General features: G+C 40.1%; 1 protein-coding gene across 19 annotated transcripts in view; it reads left to right on the top strand.

Annotated features, from left to right (window-relative positions):
* CAMK2D (calcium/calmodulin dependent protein kinase II delta) overlaps positions 1 to 12,596 on the top strand; it is a 130,655-nt gene that overhangs the window by 90,316 nt on the left and 27,743 nt on the right. For 11 of the 19 annotated variants that reach the window (XM_068153893.1, XM_068153898.1, XM_068153903.1 and 8 more), the window contains exons 8-13: positions 3,591 to 3,674; positions 4,266 to 4,360; positions 5,901 to 6,023; positions 7,071 to 7,154; positions 7,823 to 7,865; positions 12,147 to 12,184. In XM_068153893.1, coding sequence (XP_068009994.1) covers positions 3,591 to 3,674; positions 4,266 to 4,360; positions 5,901 to 6,023; positions 7,071 to 7,154; positions 7,823 to 7,865; positions 12,147 to 12,184 — 467 coding nt within the window. The remainder of the gene's footprint in view (positions 1 to 3,590; positions 3,675 to 4,265; positions 4,361 to 5,900; positions 6,024 to 7,070; positions 7,155 to 7,822; positions 7,866 to 12,146; positions 12,185 to 12,596) is intronic. The other 8 variants (XM_068153895.1, XM_068153907.1, XM_068153894.1 and 5 more) reach the window with 1 other exon arrangement.

The raw sequence follows: 12,596 nt of genomic DNA, 5'->3' as shown, positions 1-12,596 counted from the left end.
TGCAGGAGGAGAAGGCTGCTGCCATATCCATATTCTCAACTGCTTTCTCTTGCCCCTTGCTGCCACCTTCTCCATATCTTCTCAGGAGTCTAGTCATTTGAATTGTTGTTCATGGGAGGTATTTTAGCAAAGATGTACAACTTAAACTGTTCAAATTAACATGGTTTATTCTGCCATTTTGTTTTGGAATCCTTGCATCAGCAGTGCTGAAAAGGCTGTAAAGTCTAGCAGTGATGTGATGAAAGCATAGGGAGGTCTTAGAGCAGTAATCTCTTCTGCTGTGTTTAAGGTCCATCCCTCTGCATTAGTTCAAGTGTAGGCTGTGGGATTATAGTTACTCTTCAATCCAGGTCTGACTCACCGCTTCTGAAGTTAAGCATATATGTAATCTCAGCATGAGAGGTTTGGAGACTGTAATCTATTTGTGCTGAGTAATGTGCTATCTCCTGTAGCCATGCACCACTGAACTCTGCAAAGCATGGCACTCGTCTTGGGTCTCTGGCTACTTAAATCACACAATGATAAGAGTACAAGGTGATTCAGGCTTTTCTAGACCCTGTACAGACACTGTTTCCAGCTTTGGGAGTTGTTTTAGTTAAAGGAATTACTGGTATTAGCAATATTTTTCTGAAAAGTACACCCTTGTATTGGGAGCCCTCTGACCAGACACAGAATTACTTGATAAATAATTTGAAATTGCAGTATGGTTTTGATTCTTCACCAGAATCATGACTGTGCTCTTCTGTGTTTGCTACTTTGAACACCTATGGACTAAAACCATGCCAGTTATTTCTGCTTAAGCCCATTCAGTGTCTTCATCAAGAGATAAAGTTAGCCTTCAGCCTTCCAGTGCCCAAAGGGGGCCTACAAGAAAGCTAGGGAGGGACTTCTTACAAGGGCTTGTAGTGATAGGATGAGAGGGAATGGATTGATGCTTAAGAATGGGAGATTTAGACTGGAGATTAGGAAGACATTTTTACAGTGAGGATGGTAAGACATTGGAGCAGGTTGCCTAGGGAGGTCGTGGATGCCCCCTCCCTGGAGGTGTTCATGGCCGGGTTGGATGAGGCCTCAAGCAGCCTGGGCTAGTGGAAGATGGCCCTGCCCATGGCAGTGGCATCGGAACTGGATGATCTTTAATGTCCCTTCCAACTCAAACCTTTCTATGATACATGCTTTAAAGGGTTTTCTTTTCAAGTGATGCATAGTAGTGTTTATGGACCTATGGTAAGTGTTTAAAAGCCAAGACAACTTTACCTCCCCTTCAAAATGAACACAAATACTAGAGCACTACAGCCAAAAAGAGATGGGAAGCCTCTCTATTTAAAGCTACTCAGAACATAGCATTGAAAGAGCATTAGATGTGTTTCCTGTATGATAGTATTCCTTAACAGTTCACAGCTGTCATATCAGGAGACCACAAAAACCAAGCTTATTTTTCATGAAAATACTTCAGCTGTGGTCCCAGAAAATACAGAATGTGTTCCTTCATTTCCTCCTGCCACTCTAAAGTGATTGCCAGGCACAGGGCAAAGGCTGCCTGTTTCTGTAGCTGAACCCTTCATGCAGTATTGCCATCTCTCTATGAGTGTTGTAGAATCCACTGTGTTATCTCAGAAATGACATGTGCTCCTTCAGGGAAGCCACCAAATTCTCATTTTTCAGGAGTTAATAAGCATTTATTTTAGGGAAAATTTTAGGCAGATGTATTTTAGTCTTGCAGGCCCAGAAGGCAAATGGCAGCCTAGGCTGCATGAAAAGAAACATGGCCAGAAGATGGAGAGAGGTGATTCTGCCCCTCTGGTCCAATGAGACCTCACCTGGAGTGCTGTGTCCAGCTCTGGAGCTCTCAACACAGTAAGGATGTGGACCTGATGCAGCAGGTCCAGAGGAGGGCCACAAAAATGATCAGAGGAGTGGAACCACCTCTGCTCCAAGGACAGACTGAGGGAGCTGGGGTTGTTTAGCCTGGAGAAGAGAAGGCTCCAGGGAGAGAGAGGAGGAAATTTGGATTTAATGTTAGGAGCAAGTTCTGTACCATGAGGGTGGTGGAACACTGGATGATGTTGCCCAGGGAGGGGGCTGAGGCCCCATCCCTGGCGATATTCAAGGTGAGATTTGACAATGCGCTGAGCAATCTGATCTAGTGGAGGATGTCCCTGCTGACTGCAGGGGGGGTTGGACTAGATGAGCTTTGGAGGTCCTTTCCAACCCAAACCATTCTGTGGTTTATTTTAGGCAAAGAGGCTTGAAAGGACAGACTGAAATGGTACAGAGCATCATTGGTCATTAAGGTTTTATCACTTAACGGTATCCTAAGAAGGGTCTGCATTTGTACCTGCATTTTGCATTTCTCCTAAGAGGAAGCAGCACTGCTGGTGATGAATAAAGAATGAAAAACATATAAATTTTAAAGGCTAGATTACTTCAGAGATGCTTTTTATAAGCTTTTATAAAGAGGTTTCCAGAACTGGAATGACTTCACAGAAATGAGTTTTGCAGTGGAAAGATTAGAAGTAGCTGTGTGCAATATGAACAGCAAAGACTATAGGAAGGATGAGCCCTAGGTTGGTGGTCTTCATACTAAGAATTAGGCAGTTGTGCTCTTCTGAAAGCTAATCCTGAACATTTCTTAATGTTTGCTTTGCCACCACCTGGCATTGGCTGAATTGGGTTTCCAATTCTGTGTGAAAAATGTGAGCAGTGTTTTTACTTTCCTTTTTTTTTTTTCTTCCAAGTGAGAGCTCTCTCCATACATAAACTTTCCTTAGCTCCAGCCCTGCTGCTTGTTTACTCAGAAACCTGCCCTTCTGTAAGACTGAATAGAGCTCCTTAAATGCTCCTTGTAGTTACAATACTGTAGCTTAGTCACCCCTCTCTTTAGTTAACTAATTTATCATAAGTGCTTATGGAAGTGCTCAGTGTGTGGTAACAGTCCTCACAGCTGACAGTTGATAGACTCACAGAAATCCCATGCAAGTCATGTTTAGAGTCTTAATTTTTATAGTTAGGGGCTATTTTAAGTAGACTGAACTAGGCTAATGATTTAAAAAGCCCTCAACTATAGTCTTTGGCATGCATGGTCTGAATTTTCTGTCTTCCAATTTGTATCTCCGAAGGGATCACTCAGATGAAGTTTCCCACATTCTCTCTGCTCTCCTAACTTTCTTGAGCTTGACCCTTAGCCAAATTATTTGCCCCTCACTACTGGGTGTCTTGCTACAACTCATAGTATTGTAGCAGTCATGAGAGAAATTCCACCAGCTATCTTGTAATCTTTCTGTAAACCTTCCCTTGTTACGCTGTCACCAGATATTTGACACCAGTGTTAAAGCTGGAGTGCAGGTGTAGATGGACAACCAGCTGGTGCTTTGCTGTCCTCTCCACTCTACCAAGCATGGTGGGACAAAGGGATGTGCCAGGTCTGCATAAGCATCCTCTTTATTGTTACTTGCAGGTGATCTGCCATAAAAAGACAAGTTTGAAATGAGGCAGTTAGTGGTCAGTGGCTTGGGCAATAACGTTCTGTGGGCTGAGATGAAAATCATGCACTGAACAGCTTTTGAGAACAGTTGCCTTGCCTTTTGCAGGCTTTGCTGGCACTCCAGGATACCTTTCTCCAGAGGTGTTACGAAAAGATCCTTATGGAAAGCCTGTGGATATGTGGGCATGTGGTAAGAAATTATTCTGAAAGACAGCCTTCTGTCCACTATGAAGTATTTTGGGGGGAGATGATGTCTGGAATCCATTCTATTCTGCATCAGATAATAAATATTTAATAGATTGCAATATTCACTTTTAGAAGAGGTCATCAGATTTTTTTGTTACTCTACCAGCTTGCTGGCTTTCAAATTATTTATGGAGGTCTGTTGCTATGGCATTCTTGGCCATGCTTACACAACACACCTTCCCAAAGTATTAAAAACATTATTCTTTGCATGAAATTAATTAAAAGACAGTTTTAACATGGACACCAGTACAAGCCATGCTAAAACAGGTAAAAGAAGCATTTTCCTAGAACACCCATGATCATTAAAAATTACATCTCCAGCTAACTAGGACATTTTCAGTGTTCCTGATCTGATGATGTGTCTGATGCTCATTATTGCATGGGAGGTTCTCTTGTGAGCCCAGCATTGACTCTTTTCTCCAGCACCAGTAGGCAGTATTGTTTATCACTAGGATAATCCTATTGAGGCATTTGTTTTACGTGGTTGTCAGGTGTGAAATGAATTTCTGTGGTTTGTTCCTTGAATTCCCTCCAGGTGTCATTCTGTATATCCTCCTGGTGGGATATCCTCCTTTCTGGGATGAAGACCAGCACAGGCTTTACCAGCAGATCAAGGCTGGTGCTTATGATGTACGTACCATGCTTTAGATTCAGTTAGTTACACTTGTACCTCCTAATAGGATTTTTCTGGACTGAAAAGTGAAATCAGAATTATTTCTTTATTTTGCTTCTTGGTTATTTTTATGAGCCACTGCATATAGTAAATGTTGCTTCAGTAACAGGAACCTTATTGGGATGGGAGTATCCTGTGCTAGTTTAAATCTAATTTCCCCATGACTCCAAGCTTTCATTGTCCAGACCTTGTATAAATCACACAATCTTATGTTGTTCTGACAAGCCCATTCAGAACTCTCAGTTCCCAAGGCCTTGCAGGGGTTCATCACTTCAACCAATCAATTATTCTAAATTGTCTTTAAGAAGGCTTAAGCTTCTTGAATATGCATCTAGGTGCTGTTGTATTGCCCACTTTGGGAAACACAGGCTCCTCTAGAGGTTTACAAAAGGAATGGTTTCATTAGCTGTGTGTATTCAAGCTGTTGGTAAGAAAGAGCTGATGATGTGGTGGCATAATGTGTTTTGCAACATCATACATTTATGTTAGACAGAAGGCTGTTAGTCCTCAGATCTAATTTGTGAATGATCAAGAGGAAAAGATGGAACCTTGTAATTTTCAAGCTCTGATTTGAATCCAGTCTTCAGCCAAGATGATGATGACTGAAATGGGAGTTGTTATGCTACAGCCTTTTAGTGAGAATACTTAGGGACTTTTAAGTCATCTTCCTACTGAACAAGTAACAAATGAACCAGTGACAGACTGAAATGGGGGTTGTTATGCTATGACCTTTTAGTGAAAATAAACTTAGGGATTTCTAAATCTTCTGCCTTCTGAACAAGTAACAAGTCATCCAGGTGACAGTGGGGAATTGTTATTTCAGCCAAGAGGGAAAGAAATGAAGAAATGCAGAGACTGAATTATGGTACACACTTGTGATGTGCTGTGCCTAGATAATACACTGCCCAAGAATTAATATTGTAATAGCGGGAAACAGAAAAGCCTCAAGGTTGAGGTCTGTTCTTTTCATTCCATTAGCATTTGAACAGACATTAGAGTGCACATGCAAATATTTTGCTGAGGACAGAGGTGTTAAATTCATAACTATTCAGATTTACCTCCCATAACCATACAGTTAGCATTAAAGTTTATGTTGAAAGACACTAAACAGAAGTTTGAATAATAATGCTTAATATTTTTGTCTTTATTAAAAGAGAAACCAGGACTGTATTGAGTGCCGCATGACCTTCTGCTTCTCAGATGACTAGGATTCGTTATTCTGTCTGCCATTGTTGTTTCCTGCTGTCAATTTCAGTTTGCATCATGCTGTTGCAAATACAGAAATGCTGTGCATTCAAACCGAATAAATAAAAGTTCAGACTAGTAAGGGAGAAAAACACCATTTACAGAACCAAGTAATTCAAACCTTTCTAATGCAAATGTTTTTTCTCCTTAAAACTGCTTAGTCCTGCTAGCAGCTAATGTTACAGAAATAGGTAAAATTGTGTAAGGATTGTATGAGGTAACACATACACAACCTTTAATTTTGTTCTCAAGTTTCCCTCTCCAGAATGGGATACAGTGACCCCTGAAGCAAAAGACCTTATCAATAAAATGCTTACCATCAACCCAGCAAAACGTATCACAGCATCGGAAGCGCTAAAGCACCCATGGATCTGTGTAAGTAATTGCCACAGGTTTACCATGATCATTTGGCAAACACCTCAGCTTATAGCTTACTTCAGTGAAGGTGTTCAGAGGATAATTTTTGTCTTTACTCCTGCAGCTGTGTAACTAGAGGCTTTCCAGTACCTGAAGAGGGCTTAGAAGAAAGTTGGAGAGGGACTTTTTACGAGTGCTTATAGTGATAGGACAAGAGGGAATGGATTGATGCTTGAGGAGGGCAGGTTCAAACTGGAGATTAGGAAGAAATTCTTTACAGTGAGGGTGGTGAGACACTGGAGCAGGTTGCCAAAGGAGATTGTGAATGCCTTCTCCCTGGAGATGTTCAAGGCCAGGTTGGATGTGGCCCTCAGCAACATCGTCTAGTGGAAGATGTCCCTGTGCATGGCAGGGGGATTGGAACTGCATGGTCTTGAGGGTCCTCTCCAACCTAAATCATTCTGTGACTCTGTGACTCTAGGATAATTACACAGCTGCAGTCAGTAATGCCATATAGTGAAGTCTCAGCCTGAGGTCAGATTTTTGCAGAAATTAACTCCCTTGCCTTGACTTTGTGGTGCAGACATTCACTGCCAAAATCAGAGCATTCGTTTAAATTCTCAGATGAAAAAAATTGTGCAAGAAAGTAACTTTAGAGTTAGATAATGTTTTATATTGCCATTTCCCAATAAGCATCATGAGAGCATGAAATGTAAAAGCAGGAAACAAAGGGACTTTTCAAAACAATTTGCAGGTAGTAGAGGCTGCCTAACTCTTCATGGATCCAGGACTACTTTCCAATTCTTGGTGCATTCTGTACTTTGATTTTTCCCTGTTTCAAGAGGCCATTACACATGGAAGAGGCTGAGTACAATGAGACCTTGGCTTTGTTGATTTGGAAATTTCCTAAGTGTGCAGAAAACTACACAAAGATATAGCCAGATAGGGTAGAAATTAAAGGCCTGAGTTTTGGACCATGTGAGTTGTAGTATGTACATTACAGACTAAATAAAATGTGAAGTGTCTCCTGGGTGTGCTTAAATAATTCTTTTCTTCTTCTCTTAGCAACGTTCTACTGTTGCCTCTATGATGCACAGACAAGAGACTGTAGATTGCTTGAAGAAATTCAATGCAAGAAGAAAACTAAAGGTAAGAATGAAAACTTCTGCAGGGAGAAGTAGCCACTTTTGGAAAGATGAAAGAATGCTGGCTTAAGGTCATGTGTAAAACAAATGGTTCAGAAGCCAAAGCTTTCTAGACCATTATGCTTAAGTGACCTCTTTGATAAGTGATCAGCTTTTGGCATGAGGATCTTAAACTTTTCATGAGAGTGAGTAGAACATAACAGAACTTTGTTAGATTCAAAATAATAAAAATCATCTGCATTTATACACACCAAAATATTTCATTGCAGGAAAATCCTTAAGGTTATTGTTTTAACTTCCCCTTTGTTTTCTCCTAACCGGAAAGGATAACTTTATAGGTGTGAAATTTCCAAATTAGCACATCACAAATCATCTGCTTCCCATTCAGCTGAGTATTTTGCTGGCAACTGCTGTGCCTTTGAATACTCATGGTCTGTGCTATGTACTCACAACTGGTAAATGTTTGAGACTGTGAGGATTTCTGATAGGTGTGTAATTAAGATTGAATTACAATTTATGCACTTCTGGCAATGCCCAGACAACCCATTCTTTCAGGGGTCATTCAGTAATTGCTGTGATTTAGGCATGTGTTTTCCTTTTTGTTGTCTGGTGTTGATATTCAGAATTAGACACAAGTGTGATGCTAATTTGAGAAAACGTCTATGTACACAGGGGGCCATTCTGACAACTATGCTGGCTACCAGGAATTTCTCAGGTATGTTCATTGAGCTCCAGATTAATATGGTCTTAAACGTTTTCATCTCTGTGATGACTAAGATTGAATTAGTACAGAATGATCATTGGTATTCAGGAGCATCTAAACATGATATAGTTTAAGTTGATGACCTTTGTTTTTTTGCAGAAGATAAGAGAATTTAAACTATTAGAGCCAAGTAGAATTTCCTGTAGATGACAGTTAATGTGCAACTCACTACAGTCTAGAGACTAAACTCATGAGAATGTGAGTTTCTTACTTTTTAGTGTTACCTGTCACAAGATAGTGTTTTGCTGTCTATTTGGTGGAGGAAAGTGGAAAGTCATGTGTATAGCTCCACATGCATAAGTATCACAAAACAACATTAAAACCTTACTTATTTTTATATGCCTGCAATGTCATTCCAGGATTCTCTTGCATCCTGTACTAAAACCATGAAATAAAATACACATTCATTCTTCATTATTTTGCTAAGGAATAAGAAACACAGTAGAGCAAGTCCTTTTCCTTCTCTTCTAATGCCTGGCTTGATAGAAGAGGTGGTTCATCTTTCTGAAACAATTTTGTAGTGTTATCTCTGGAGATTTAGGTCTTTAGACTAAACCAAATTTTAATACCAAAAGCTAAAATCAGTTCTCTCTTAGCAGAGTTAGAACTGTCCTCAAGAGCAGTATTGCCAAAATGTTGACGCTACGCTGAGTCGTTCGGTTTGCCATTTGAGAGCTGGGGTGAATAATGAAAAGGAATGTCCAGTTTCAAAATCAGATCTTTCCACTCTGTGATATAACTGTTGGAGTGTAGCATAAGTTGATTTACAAACAAAAACATGATAGTGCTTTGGGCTTGGTTTGAACAATACTAAACACTGAATCATCCAAAATAAATTACATAATGACAAAGGCAAGAACAACTTGTTCACTTTGCATTGTACTTGAAATGCAGCTCCTGTCTCGGTCACCTTCCTGTCTTTAATACACACCTGTACCACAGAATGTGAATTCCATTGGGTTAATGCTTAATGAAGTGCCAGCATCTGCCAATTCATTTTTAAGACGGGAAAGCTGTAGGCTGCATACCTTGTGAAAATGAATTACTATTAAATATCAACCGTACATCATTTCTCATCACTGTTCAGAGCTGTCACTGTATATGTAAGGGTCAGTTTCATCTTTCATGAACCAAAAAAAGCTGGAGTTATTTTAAAATAGCATTTTGACGTGAAAAGCAGACAGGGGGGTTGGCTTTGTTTTGGAATTTTTGTTTTGTTTGTTGTCACCTCTCACCTCTGTTTTACACCATACTGACCTGTATTTTTCCTTGATGAGATTTTGTTTTGCCAAGTTGGTTATTCATTGTATTTCATTGCAAATCATGCTTTTGAAGGTCATTTGTCCATAACAATGTGGTTATTAAAGTGTTTTATTTTCCTTTTTCTTTCTTCCTTTTATGTGGAATGTATATTTCTTGTGAGGTAAGACCCTCAGCACGTGAAAGGAACATCTTTTTTTCTCTTCAAAATTGCTGTTTGTCCTAAATCACTTTTATTTCTACATGTTGTCACAACACCATTTCTTTTCAGTCTGCTTTCTGCCCTATTAGTGCTGCCTTAGATTTTATTTATAGCTATTGCTTGTAGTGGCAAGAAATCTTTCATCGTGGGCTTAATTTAGAATATGCTAATTGCTTTGCTCCTGCAAATTCTTTAAATCCTTGATTTGTATGCAGTATCTGTGCTTAAAGGAAGATGCATCAAAATATTATTAAAGATACATTCCAAACAAAACCCAATGAAGGCAGTTGAGAATGGAACACGTCCTGTCACATGAAATACTGCATAATAATCCCTTCCAGGCACATTTCGAAGGACACGCTGCCAATGCCATGAACACAACCCTTGTAGTTATTGCTTTTAGTGCCTTCATTTTATTGGCTCTCATCTAATTGTTTACATACAACGTGTAATATTTGTCAAGCATTAAAAGAACTCAGAAGATTTATGCACAAATTTAGCAGGAGGACCTAGTTTGCTATGAACAACTTCTCCTTGGTGGCAAGCGACAGAACCAGAGGAAATGGATACAAGCTGTGCCCAGGGGAGGTTTAGGCTGGCTATTAGGAAATATTTCTTCACTGGAAGGGTTGTCTGGCATTGGAATGGTCTGCCCAGGGCAGTGGTGGAGTCACCATCCCTGGAGGTGTTCAGGCAGCGTGTGGACATGGCACTTAGGGACACGGTTTAGTGTTGACCCTTCATGCTGGGTCAAAGGTTGGACTGGATGATCTTGAAGGTCTGTTCCAACCAAGCATGTTTTGGGATTCCATGAACAACAGCCATGTAAGAATTAATTTATGTTTTCCCATATTTATGAAAAAGGCTTTGAAAGCTAAGAACTTTGGGGTCTTTTTTTGGTGTTAGGTTGTAGAAATAGCTTCCCCCTTTGCTCTCCATAAATGAATTTCAGAAGTTAATGCAGTGCTTGCAATATTGATGGGATTGTAAAGTCCACATTGCATCAAGTCCTGTAAGCACACAATGCAACAGGATGTATTCTGTCTGGAAAATGCATGTCAAACAATGTCTTTTCTGAATTAATTACCATATTTCTGTAAATTAAAAACGTGCATTCCTCCTCTTGCACAATGCAGACACATTTGGGTTGGTTCATTTTAGTTGTAAATAGTGGCCCTTGGGAGATTTTCAATGGTAGTGTTGGTCTATGTCCATAATTAATCAATTCTATTTGGAGGGCTGGTGTATGCAATAAATTATGAACATTAACCTGGCTTCACTTTCCAGGTTTTTTAATATAAATGACAAAATAATGGACATTAGTTATTTCTGTAGAGTTGCTGAGGTGATCTTAATATTTTTTGTACTCTGAAGCAGAGCTGAATGAGCACTTCATGCAGATGGAGTCAGAGAATCAGCCACAAATACAGAAATTAACTAGAAGGTTGAATCACATACCCAGTAACTCCCTAGTTGTTGTGTTTGAGCAGCCTTAGGTTGACAACATCCAATTGTTTAGAGTTTTTTGTTTTAGAGAGGGATGGTGGCAATGACGGAAGCTCCATGTCAGGATTTGGACTGTGCCAAAGTACTAGCTGCAGCATTTCCCTTTCAGAGAGGGACTTCTGAGCAAAGCGGCTTCTATGGAGCAGCACTTTTTTAAAGTCTCAGTTGTGATACACATTCTGATAGGAAGGCTGGGTCATGAACAACAAAAAAAATAAGTGCCAGACTCCTTTTGTAATTTGTTGCCCCTCAGGTCTTCAGCTGTGAGTCAGGAAGCATTTACACTTTAGTGAACAGTGTGTTTGAGTTTGGTGGGTCTCCCAGCGTGTATTCCTGCTGTAAGTGTTTTCAGGTTCAGAGCTGTGATATGCCTGTTTGCACATTAGCCCTCCAAATTTGCCAGTTTGGAGTGATTTGATGCCAATTTGAAAGGGTGTAGTTAAAAGCCTAACACACAGATAATGTTAATGCAAGTGAAATCCTGCCCAGCAGTCCCGAGTGCTTTGAAGAAATTCAATCAGTGTGCAGGGTGGTTCAGAAGACAGCAGGTTTTCTTCATTAGAAGTAGCAGCAAAACCTGCCAGCTGTTGATTATTAACCCTAGGCAACACAACTCCAAACCAACACTTTGGTAGCAGGTTGTTTTGCTTTTCTTATTTGCAACTTCTCTGACCTTTCTTGCGAGGGGACTGATTGTCATGGGGGCAAATCCCCAAAGAACCATTGCTCAGAGGTGCTTTCTGAAAACCCACTTTATTTTCATTAAGTAGAGTAGTGTGGGACCTTCAGGGACCTCATTGATCTGATACTGGTTATTTTTATGTCACTGTCATATTAATGACATCACTGAGATACCAGTGGGCTCACCAAAGCCCTGGTCAGGGTCCTTACCATCAGAACAGTACTTTTTTATAGTCATATCAAACTACCCACATCAACAATGCTAGTGCAGCTGAATAAAATCAGCGTATCCAAGGCTGCCTCTTTTACACTCCCCCTGCTTCCATTTCCTCTGTGCCACCCAAGGACACCTCTCCTTGTATAATCACAGTTAACCTACAGCTTTAATCAATGGAAAAAGAGATGTGTGATGATCTCAGGTATTTGTAGCTTCTTAAGTATTTCCTATACTCAGAGCAATAAAACATGGGGATAAAAGCTGGAAACATGTTTGCAGCACTGGGAGGCACTGGGAATTTGCTGCACAGCTGCCTGACCTCAGTGGTTAACCCCCTGACACTGAAATTGTTTGTCTCATTTTACAGCAGCCAAGAGTTTACTGAAAAAGCCGGATGGAGTTAAGGTAGGTTAAGCACCTGCTTCAAATCTGCTCTCTTAGTCACCACCTACCTGTAACTCCTGGCAGTTTTTAGAACTGATTATTGTTACTTCTTTACTTTGTAGAATTTGTTCATAGGTGCTTCTTAGCTGTATATTTGAAGTGATTGAAATTGGTAGGTGAGGCTTACAAAATTAAATAAATATCTGAAAAACAATGAGTGGAAGATAGAAAACAGTTGTGTTTTTTTTCTCCCTGTTTTTATGAAGGATGATGCATAATTAATGACTCCATGTAATTGATAAGCTCATAAATAATGGTTTGGTGGTGGGCATGATAGCTTTTTAGGTACCAGTGTTTATCTGTAGCTCTATTGCCTCCATGAGTCCCCTTGACTTGCATTAGATTTCACGAAAGACCAAAAGTTGCCTAGCAG

The sequence above is a fragment of the Melanerpes formicivorus genome, unplaced genomic scaffold, assembly GCF_026170545.1.
Source record: "Melanerpes formicivorus ecotype bairdi unplaced genomic scaffold, bMelFor1.0.p_v2 SCAF_27, whole genome shotgun sequence".
Taxonomy (NCBI): Eukaryota; Metazoa; Chordata; class Aves; order Piciformes; family Picidae; genus Melanerpes; species Melanerpes formicivorus.
The sequence above is the reverse complement of the archived record's forward strand: the minus strand, read 5'-3'. Positions and strand labels throughout refer to the sequence as shown.